Below are 12044 nucleotides of genomic sequence, written 5' to 3' on the forward strand. Positions count from 1 at the left end.
GTAAGAAAAACTTGCCAATTCCCAAATGGAGGGTTGATAATAATAATCCTGGCCCGCACTGGATTAGCTTAGGGGGTTGGCGGAAAATCATAATGTCCATCTAAATGCTGTACATGTGAATAAAAATGTGATACTTATTTTTTTTTTAACGTTTATTTGTACAGTTTCAAGAACACATATCACAGGAGCCAGCGGTATACAGCCATACAACCAATAAGATCAAATATCAAACATCAAACATCCCCGCCCTCCCCCCCTAGTCCGCAATGTACAGATACCGATCAACTAATTGAGTTCTCTTCTTGGAGTCCCACAAGGTAACCTGTGTCCATGTACTCAGGTTGTTCACTGCGCGCTAGCAAGTATTCCCACAGAGGTGCCCAGATGTCTTTGGGATGTCTTTGGGACGAGATCCGGTTGGCAACTCCTCCTGAAACAGTTCTAACTGCTCCTGGCAATACACCATGTCTTTTAACCACTGAGACGTGTGAGGGCGTCGGCGACCATCCCAAGTAAACAGTACACGCCTTTTGGCCAGTAGCAACGCCACTCTCACAAAGCGGCCCGTGACACCTTTCGCACCCGGCACATATTCCAGCAAGCACACTAGCGATGTACACTCCAGTCTGCACCCCACCATTGTGTAGATCAGGTCCAGCACATCCACCCAGAACAGTTGTACAGCCCTACAACGCCAGGCCAAATGCAAGAAGCCCGCCTCCCCCTGTCCACACCTTCGACAACAATCAGAGTCTCTAAGCCCCATTCTGTGGAGTTTCTGCGGAGTGTGGTACGTTTGGTGTTAGAATTTCAGGTGGATAATGCGAAGATTGCAATTGGACGACAGTCGACCGGTCACCATACAAATCTGTTCCCATTCCTGTATTGTGATTACCGGATCTAGCAGCTTATTCCACCTCTCCAGGCTTTTATCCTCCGGATATAACGTCTCCTCTTGCACCGCCCTATACAAACTGGTGAGCAGATGCTTCCGCGAAGCAACGACAAGTATCAACTGTAAAGTCTTTGACACGGGCGGCTCCTCCGGAAAGCAAGCACAATGGTCCCTGACCGCCCTACGCAATCTATAACACACATACTGAAACAGCGGGGTGGGTTTCGAGACATACTCTAAATCCGCCTCAGTGAGATATTTCCCTCTGGGGTACAGGTCGCCTACAGTGGTGAGACCCGCCTCTCGAAGCAAAGACAGAGGGCCCCTCTCTCCCGCCACCGATGGAGCAGCTTGACCCTCGATGCACAGAGCCGGGGCATATAAGGGCAGTCGATCCGTGCGTTTACCAATTTCCTGCCAGGCGGAGACCGTGACATCGATCGTGTTGCTTTCAAATCTGGGGGTGTGCCTGTGGATATGTGTAACAATACTCAGCGGTGTCGGAGCAGCATCTCCTTTTTCCACCGCCACGTGGGGTATAAATCCATGCGGTCAGAACCAAAAATATGCGAATTGCGCCTGTGCACAACGATGATATGCGTAGAAGTCCGGGCATTGAAGTCACCTCTTCTGAAGGGCAGGGTCAGTGTGGCCCAGCTAATCCGTGGCGGTTTCGCCCCCCCGGACCAGCCTGAGCAACTGTGTCTGTAAGGTTTTGAAAAATTGTTTAGTTAACCGGATGGGGACATTGCAAAACAAATACAAAAACTGCGGGAGGATCACCATTTTTATCACGGCTACACGATCAGCTAACGAGAGGCGCAGCTCAACCCAACGATCCATGCGCTCCATCAACGGCGTGTAGGCTCTTCCATAGTTTTCACGGACCACTATCACAGGATCCCGATGGACCCAGATGCCTAGATGTTTGGTCGGTTCCTCCGACCAAACTAGAGGGTATTCCACCTGCAGTTCGGTCATATCAGGCGTCAGAGGGATCAGCACCGACTTTTCCCAGTTGATGCGCAGCCCCGAGTAGAGGCCAAACCGGATGTATTCACGGATGACTTGCGATAAATATGTCTGCTGCTCCCGAATGTATAGAACCATATCGTCCGCGTATGCCGAGATAATTACTGGCCGATGATTAAAGCTCAGGGCCGCAGCTTTGTGTGACTGGCGAATTCTGCACATGAGGGGCTCCAGGACGATGGCAAAAAGAAAGGGGGAGAGCGGGCACCCCTGTCTAGTTCCACGCTGAATCAACAGCGGATCGGACGTGAGCCCACCCACCCACACCCTCGCCAACACGTCAGTATACAGGACCTGGATCCAGCGGAAGAACACCGGCGGGAACCCCATCCTGGCCAGCATGAAGAGCATGTATTTCCATTCGATCGAGTCGAACGCCTTGGCCGCGTCCAAGAGGACGGCCACGGCAGGCAACTCAGGCGTTAGAACGTGAAGTATGGCAAAGATCATGCGATGATTCCAGGAAGTGGATAAAGCCCGATTGGTCCGGCAAGACGAGCATGGGCATCAAGGGGCTCAGTTTGGTGGCTAGTACCTTAGCGAGGATCTTTGCATCGATATTGATGAGAGAGAGAGGGCGATACAACTCACATCGTGCCGGTAATTTATCTTTTTTCAGGAGAGTGACTATCAATGCTTGTCGCAAGGAAGGAGGGAGGTGGCCCACCTCATGTGCTTCAGCATACATCGCCAATAGGTGTGGCGCCAAGAGATCGACATAGTGCTTATAGAATTCAACTGTCAGCCCATCAGGGCCCGGAGCTTTGTTATTCGGGAGAGACAGGATAGCATCCCTAATATCCCTCTCGTCTATCGGTAGGCTAAGGTAAGTAAGCTGCCCATCGGAGAGCCACGCACAGGCCGTGTCGGCCAGATAATCATGTATGGCGGGTTCATTCAGGTCTCCCTGCAAAGTGTACAGGATCTCATAAAAGGTGCGAAATTGAGCCAGGATTGCATCACATGTGTAGTGTTCTAGTCCCTCATCATCCACGATGTGGTCAATCTGGGAGACCTCCGACCTATCTCGCAGTCGACCAGCCAACACCTTGCCAGGCCTACCCCCCTCCCATAAGCCCTCGCCATGTGCCTCTTCGATAGATATTTGATCTCTGTGGCTGCCACAGTGTTGTACTCCTCCAGATACTCCCTGATGTGTGTGAGCACCTCAGGAGATGGGTCAACCACATATTGAGCCTCTAGTTCACGTAACCGTTCCTCCATGCGACTCAATTGTCCCCGCAGATCCCGCAGAATGCCCGCTGAGGTGCTGATGCACACACCGCGTGTCGTTGCCTTGAAGGCTTCCCACAGGGTGGCCGCGCTGTCTACCGGGCCCGTGTTGAGATCGAAGTATTGTACTATCGCTTTGTGGATAGTGTCAGCATAAATCGGATCGAGCAGGGAGGTCGCACGAAAGCGGCAAGTGAAGGGGTGTCGAGTAGTGTGTGAGACGGCGAGTTGGAGCAGAACGAGGTTATGGTCTGACAGAGTCCGCCGTATGACGTGCACCGTTTCAACCCATCCATTTGCCTCCCTGTCTAGCAGCCAGTAGTCCAGGCGCGACCATGTGTTGTGCGCAGGGTTAATATGTGTGCCCTGCAGTGTCCCCGCATTACGCATGCACCAGGCATCCACCAGATCCGCCTCTTCCATAAAATCACGCACACACTTCGCCACTTTAATCATGCGCACACTGGCAGTGTTAGATTTGTCCAAAAGCGGGTCAAGACAAGTGTTGAGGTCCCCCCCCCCCCCCCCAAGCAAAAGCACAGAGTCAGGCCATGAGCGCAAAGCCTGGAACATCTTAAGAAACGCTGCCGGATCATCTACCACTGGCACGTAAACATTAGCAATCGTCACCACCATTCGTCCCAGCCTGCCACGCACCAGGGCCCACTGTCCGTCATCCGCAACACATGTATCAATGGACTGAAAGGGGGTCCCTCGTTTAACTAGAATCAGCACCCCACGGGCATAACTAGAGTAAGAGGAAGCCAGACGGAATGATGCCCAGCGCCGGGCCATTGCCCCCTCCGAGTGCCTGGTGAGGTGGGTCTCCTGCAGAAGAGCGACATGTACCTTATGACGATCTAAATGTGCCAGGACTTGTCTGCATTTCCTGGGCGTGTTCAAGCCTCGTACATTCCATGTGACACAAATATACTTCTCACAAACCATCAGACACACAGGGACACCATAATGAGCTGAACAGGGGCCACCCAGGCGCGGGCATTAGCACCCGCGGATCATATAACAAGGCTGTGCATAATTCCGAAGGAGAACTCCAATCACAATGCGGCTCGGTCCCCCCTCCCCCTCCCCCTCCCACCCCGTCAAATCCCCCCCAACCAACAGCATCAAATCCCATCAAACAGGTGTCAAACAGGAGCGACCCCCAATGCTAAGAGAAAAGACACTCCCCCCCCACCCCCGCCCAAATCACCAAAGGCCCATTGCACCCACCCCCCTCCCTCAATCTCCTACATGGCGCAAAACAAACTTTGTGGGTCATACCCTGAAGGGGCGTGAAGTGGTCCGATCCACCCCTGGCACAAGGCGGGGGGGGGGCACCGGACAGTGTGGAGAGACTCTCATCCCCACGACGGATTCCACTTTCATGCAAGCCGTGCAGGGAGGAAGCAATCTAGTGCCTGCAGGCATACCACATTGCACAACGTCAAACAGAGAAATCGTCCTGTACAGTAACTTGTTCAACAGTTCTGAAGCTCTGCTCCGTTACTACGGGGAGTAGGAGTACGCTCCGCTCCCCGTCCCATGCGCTACATCCTGTCATACAGGCGTTCTAAGATATAATAGAAGGGAAAGAACTCAAACACATCCCCCACCATGAAGCAATTAGCCCCCAACATAGGATCTCAACCACAATGACAGTCAGTCATCAATATCCGATGTGTGGCCCGAAGACTTTCGCCGGTGTCTCAATGATCGGGCATATTCCATAGCCTGTTTAGGGGTTGTGAAGATTTTACCAGAAGCGTGTTCACCAATGCACAGCCGCGCAGAGTAAAGCATGGCGTAAGGTATCTGTTCTTTGGCCAGTAGCTTCTTCACCCCTTGAAACTCCTTGCGGGCAGCTTGCACTTGAACCGTAAAGTCTGGATAAAAGGAGAGGACATTATTTTGATAGGTGACCGTGCCCATCTGCCTGGTGACGCGCAAGATAGTGTCCCGGTCTCTGAAATTCAGTAGGCGGGCAATAACGGGCCAAGGCACAGCCCCCGGGGGAGGAGAGCCGCCAGCGATCTATGGGCCCTCTTGATCGCGAACATTGGGGACAGCTCATTAGCGCCGCACACTTCCCGCAGCATCGTCTCCATGTAATCTTCGAGGCGCCCCACATTTGTTGGCTCCGGCAGGCTGAGGACACGGATGTTGTTGCGCCTCGACCGCGCCTCAATGTCCTCGTTCTTGGCTTGTATCACTGCAAGAAGCTTAACCATGTCCGACGTCTTTGTCGCTACCTGCTGTAGGCCGTCTTCAGTCTCGAATATCCTCTGCTCAGCCTCCCCTATACGAGCCGCCTGCGTATCGAGTTAGGAAGAGAAGTGGTCCATACGACCATTTAATGCCTCTATTTTGCCGTCTATGGCCTGGAGGCTGGCCTGAATGGCGGCAAGCGATTTCTCCAGCGCCGAAGGCCCCTGAGAGGCCTCCTCCAGCTCCGAGTCTGAGACGGCACTCTGCGAGGGCTTGCCGCCTTTTCGAAGTTCGAAGGTGAGACGTGGCTGCGACTTATCCGGCTTGCCCATGGTTAGTCCGGTACACCTTGCCCACCGCCGCCACGGGACCCAGCACCGTGTGTAACAACCTCGATCACTAGTGCAGATGTCGCCCTCTCAGCAGGCTCCGCGACAACCGCACACGACGCCCCCCACGTTACGTAGATGTGCAAGCGGCCTCAGTGACAACTCAGCAGCAGGGTTGGACCATTGGGAGCTCTCATCAACAGACGCTGGACAGCCTATCCACGTCCCAGCAGAGGTCCAGGGGCCCAAGTGTAGTAGCGCAGCTCCTCCAAAATGCGGAAATGCCTCACGGCAGCGCACCCCAGGCCCCCACAGGAAACACGGGGAGGGACAGCCCCCTGCCGAGTCCCCAACACGACCAGCGACAGCAGCGGAGTCCGCGGGGGGTCACCTACAGAACCGCGCCGCCTCAGCAGTCCGTGCCGTCCCCCGGACCAGCAGGGCAACCCCAGAGTCCAAGCGCCAGGGGGGGCCCCCTTTCAGATGGGGCCAACAGCAGCAGCAACAGTCTTAGGTCTGAGCGCGGCCCAGCGCATGGAAAAGAGCAGGTCGCGGCCTACACGGGGTCCAGAGCTCAGGTTTGCGCCGGCCGCTCTCGTGATCTCACAGCCCGGCGCACTACAGCTCCTCCCCCCGATCAGGCAGCAGCTCCGAGGGACCGCAGAGCAAGGCACTTATCTGGAGGCCCTGCGGGGCCAGCGGACTCTTCACCTCCGTCGCTCTCGAGCGCAGGATCAGCAACGCTACAGCCGCAGCCCCTCCTTGCGCCGTCCGCACCGGGTGATTGCTCAGGGCGCCGCCGCCATTACAACATGCGGCCGATTGCCGCCGTCCCTCACACCCACCGTCCGCCGCTCCCACGGCCCCCAGGACAGCAAGGATCGCCCCAAAACAGGGTCGGGGCTCGATCGGGAGCACTTCCTCAGGCAGCCCGCATCAGATCCAGGTAGGAGTAGTCAGGATGTTTAAGGATTTTCGCCGATGGCCGGCAGAGCAGCACTACAGCACTGCCATCTTGCCAAACGCCAAGCCATGCCCCATAAAAAAAAAATAACAAAATTTGATACCTTAAAATGAATTTTAATCAATTTCATTAATAACTCAATGATTGGAATGAGAATTAGGGTAATGGTTCATTAAATAGTTAATTTTGAAATGATTCTAAATAATAGGAAAAGTCAATATTTTCCTTGATAACAGAATGTTAAGGTTAGTGTTAAGAAGTATGATCAATTATTATAATTGAATACTGTATTTATATGTATTCAAGAAAGTCTACAAGGTTAAAAATGATAATGAAATTTGAAATCGGACTACTTAACGTAGGTTATTGGCATTTGTTTATTTTATAGTTATTAATCTGTTAATAATATTAAATTAACAAGGAAAACAAAAACTATTGTTATGGGATAGGGTTAGGCACTAGTGGCAAAGTAAAGGTCATAATGAAGTAATGATAACATTAATGAAAAGAGTACGCCGACAAAGTAAAATTGTCAATGTAACGGTTTTACAGGGTCTCACAGGATAACAAATTATACATTTCCGTAAAACAGCATTAAATGCAATAATATAGTGCACTGGGTGTCCAAGGTATGAAAACTTAATACATACCAAATTGTCAAGACATTTCTGGCAACTCGCTGACGAACTCCCAGCATTAGAGACCCACTTAAATCCAGGTAGACATACACATGAGGTACCTGGAGAAGAAAACAAAAGTTTCTGTGTTTGTGATGTATACACTATAAAGCAAAAACAACTTTTTAAAAGATACACAAACAGTCCATTTAACAGTCAAGAGACTTTGGCTGATTTCAGTTTCACAGCTGATCATTGCAGCAATAATAATGTACATAATACAAAGGTAGGTAGCAGGAAGATAACAGACCAGCATAGTGCATGCAAAATAATTTATCATATTAAAAACTGCACACTATCTGAATATCATTAGGGAAAACACTTGCATTATTCTCAAATAGTTTATATGGCAGCTGGTAACACGACAATAAACAGAATTAGGTGCAAAGCATGACACATTTTCTTTGAGTTATAATTAATTTTGGAACCCTCTTACCTGCATAGCCCTGGCTGCTGCCTTGGGCCTCCACCCAGTAGAATTTCCATAATAATTTGGGGTTAGAAGAAAACCCACTAACTAGCACCCTTCAAAGATAGGATTATCACAATCTTACTTACTTTCAGTCATACCAAACAATATAAAGAGCAGAAGGCAAAAAACAATACAGTAAATCAAAATCTACCCCAAACTACATATAGGCGCAGCTCAGAACAGTATCCACTCCTCACAATACTGTTGCCAAAGCAGACAAATAGACAACAAGACAAATCAGGGAGCAATCTATTGGAGATTCACAATTATCAAGTTTAATATGTTTAAGAAAAATAAATGTAGTGTCTTGATATCATGAGTCAGTCTTTTTTATTTTAATTCCAAAAGAATCCATACAGCCAATGTGTTCTATTAAAATAAACCTCTTCAGGACAATGTATTTGAAAAAGCCAAATCCTAGTAACGCATTTTCCAAAACAAATGTGCCTTTATAACATTTTTAATTTTTAAATGCAATATGAATGTAATACCATTTAAAGAAAGAAAATACAATTTCTATTTTTTTCAACAGTTTCAATGAGAGAATAATCCAAAAGACACTCTTTAAACAATTGAAACCATCTAAAGAAACAGGACACAGCAAGGTAAGGAATAGAAGTACTACCTTATTCGATCAATAAATGATCATTCACAGAAAAATTCAAAACACCCAGAACACACAATAAAAGCTTTTGGGGAGAAATATAAATAGAAGTCCATCATAAAAACATCATAATTGTAGGCTAGGCAAAAAAAAACATAGAATATTTATCAAAGCAAAAGTTTCTATGAGAACAACCTCATGCAGAGTCAGGTAAAATCTATATAAAATCCATCAGGGGGAACCACCAGTTATGTTGCAGACAATATCAAACATTATGTCAAATTTTGTTGGGGGTGGGGTTACTCTCCTAAATGATCAATCACATAGAAGTTCCTAGTTAGTAGATAACATCTTAATCCTGAGCCACCAAACATATAGAAAATATCTTGTTAATTGGACAAATGGATATGCAGACGATCTACTGATTACATGTGGACAAGGAAGACACTCTGTAATACGGATCCTGAAAAAGAAAAGACTGGCTCACATGTAGTGCAGATAGATTACAAGTACCGTTCTAGATGTTTGGAACTGCATAGTGTCGCCAAAACAGATGACGATATAGCTGTCGACAAAACAACTGACTATATAATTATCGACACACACCCATATGCTAGAATCTATACTTCATTCCAGCATGTGGAGGGAGGCCTAAAAGAGGTGCATGGATGGTACTGGAGACTTCCAAGGGACCTATTTGAAACAGAACAATTTAGACCCTCTTAGAACTGTAAAAGAATATTTGGACTATCTAAGTAAGCCCAACTCAGGCATGATCAACTCAGATATTGGGTCATGCAGCCAACTAACAGGGAGGCAGCACACAAGAAAGACTCTATTTGATAAAGTAGTTCAGTCCTTACCAGGCACTACAGCTTAATAAATATTCTCTACAAACTACTGACAGACCCCACAGACACCACAAAATGGAGGTACATAAAGAAATGGGAAGAAGCACTGGATAACAAGATTAGAACGCAACGCAAAGCAACACAAGCAGAGTGAGATATGATTCATTAATCTTCCATAGAGGATTTTGTATATAGATAATGACAGGATGGTACTGGACTTCAGATAAACTGCACAAAATGTATCCAGCAGAGTCAGTGATGTGCTAGAGGGGCTGTATGTATAAGAGGACGCCAGAGCAAATCTGCTAGTTCAGTCTGTGACTTGCTAGCCATTGGAAAGAGGTCCTAAGGTCTATACAGGGAATGTTGGAGTACACCATACTGGAAACAGTAGGCAATGTAGTAGCCAACTGATATTCAGAGAAAGGACTAGGTCTTGAATTTTCAGCTCCTAGTGGCAGTGAAAATTGATGTATCCGAATGACAGAAACAGGCAGCACCTCACTCAACAGAAATTTAGTACATAAAAGTGTGGGATACAATGACAATGAAACAGCTAATGAGACACTTAATTAAAGACAAAGACAGCTGTATGAAAGTGTGGCTGGCGGAAAAACAATGCATGAATGGAGCTATTAAATATTCACCTGTTCAATTAACAAGAGCAACCACCAATGGTTACTCTAGAAGTAACAAACAAGGGAATCCAGAAAAAGGGCATTGAATCTTAAAAGATTTGTTTGTATTCACTAACACCACCTTTTTTTAAAACAAGTAAAATGTAAGTTTAGGGAGTCCCAGCATTATCCAATAAAGGGCTCAGGAAATGACTGCAGGTATATTCAAGAATCATGGCGGCATTTGTATACTCCATTACCACCACAGACCCAGTGAGCTGGGAAACAGTACTTTACCGACCTTACCCCCATGACTGCATATTGTCTTTAATCTAAAGTCCTCCAGTATTCATTCTAGGTTTTGGACCCCGGAGGTTCTGATGTAAAAACAGTGATTTGCCTCCTTCACTCACAGTTAGCTGCAGGGTACCAAAATTGCTTATCACAGCTCTTTCCATAGTTCACCATCAAAGCTACTTTGAGAGCAGGCCTGTTCACCTCTTCTGACAGCTGCTTTAGCCACTCAGGACTGGATCAAACCCAGACATGCCAAAGAGCAAAGAAAGAAAAAACAGAAGGTGGTGCTGGTCTGGTACTGAGCCACCCATTGGCATCCACCTCTGTGTTCCTAAAACTGTTTTATGGCAGCAGTGTTGAAGTGATGTCTCAGCTCTCTTGATCTGCCATCTCAGTATTAAGCCGCTCCTTGGGAACTGGCTATCTCAAAGTGAACCAGAATATTGGTTAGTGATGTTAACATTTATTCGTACATAACGTTGCAAACTACCCTAAAGTCGATGAGTGGAGCAAAACTGGGTTAAGCCTTGGTCATGCTGGATTAGGAAGGACAAGAGAATGGCCTCTTAAGTACCACTGGGATTGCGGAGAACAGATAAAGCACTAGCAAGAGGACCAACATTTTGGCTATGGCCACCGGGCCCGCTGGTGACAGTGGCAGGGAACACCAGAATGCGATTGCCTGCTTCATTGATGACAGAACACGTAGCAGTTTCCACTCACCAAGGCATCTTCATCATGGTACACACGAACCCCAAGGTATTTAAACATATTTGCCTCCCAAGCCATCCTAAATTGGGGGAAGGAGGCACTCTTCAATGTCAGTTGCTTTTTGAGGTGGAATATACAGGATATTTGCCCACTTAACCTTGAGCCCTGCGAATAACTCAAACCTACCTAACTCTGCCATGAACTGAGCGACAGACACCCTGGGGTTACAGAGGTACACCAGGGTGTCATCTGCATATAGGGAGATCACATACCATACATTCCCCCATCAGCCAACTCCCAGGACATTGCCCACTATGGCTCTCTCTGACACAACAGACATGCCAGACGTTCCATCCCCAAGGCGAATATAATGGGAAAAAGAGGGCATCCCTACTACGCACCTTGAACAATCTGGAAACTGTGCAATATAACTTACCCAATGAGCCCTTTTGTCAGAGGCCTCGTGTACCACAGTTGTAGCGGCCACCAGGACACCTGACCCAGATCCAGCTTCTCTAGTACTGCCTGATGGTACTGCCAACCCAGCATGTCGAAGACTTTTTCGATGTCGAATGACACCACTACTGCTATCTCCTTTTCAACACAATTTGCATCCATCATGTCAAACAGCCTTTGAAAGTTTATAAAGGTGTTACAGGTAGGGATAAGTCCATTTTGGTCTGTGTGTGAATCATGGTCGATAACTTTGGCAATAGTCTACTGGTCAGGATCTTAGAGTCTTTATTCAGGAGCGATAAGGGTCGTTAGGAGGGGATCGCTAGGGTATTGCTTCCCTGCTTAGGCAACACAATTACTGCCTCCCTCTTTGACCACAAGGGTGTCCCCCCGCGCAAGGAGGCATGTAACATGGATAACAGCTTACTGTCTACCCGTCTCCATGGTCCCGAAAGCGAAGACACATGGCTCCCATGCCTGTTTTAATCAACAGGGATGAAAGCAAAGTGTCTTCACTTCCTGGACAGAGTAGACACGTAAGCAAATTGCAGTGGCTAAGAGCGGGTCAAATAAGTGATGCTGCTAAACTTTCCTTGGCGATATTTTCCTTACTCTCTATAACATCTGTTACTTTCCTAAAATTTACTTAAATGACCTTGGTAGTCCACATCTCAAGACCCAAGGGGACCTGTAACTAC

The 12044-nt window shown here is 48.0% G+C and overlaps 1 protein-coding gene across 1 annotated transcript in view; it reads right to left on the bottom strand.

Annotated features, from left to right (window-relative positions):
• Positions 1–12044, bottom strand: part of TMEM67 (transmembrane protein 67) — a 989409-nt gene that overhangs the window by 951831 nt on the left and 25534 nt on the right. The window contains exon 2 of the mRNA XM_078687042.1: positions 7312–7400. Coding sequence (XP_078543168.1) covers positions 7312–7400 — 89 coding nt within the window. The remainder of the gene's footprint in view (positions 1–7311; positions 7401–12044) is intronic.

Source organism: Lissotriton helveticus, chromosome 4_1 (assembly GCF_964261635.1).
Source record: "Lissotriton helveticus chromosome 4_1, aLisHel1.1, whole genome shotgun sequence".
NCBI lineage: Eukaryota > Metazoa > Chordata > Amphibia > Caudata > Salamandridae > Lissotriton > Lissotriton helveticus.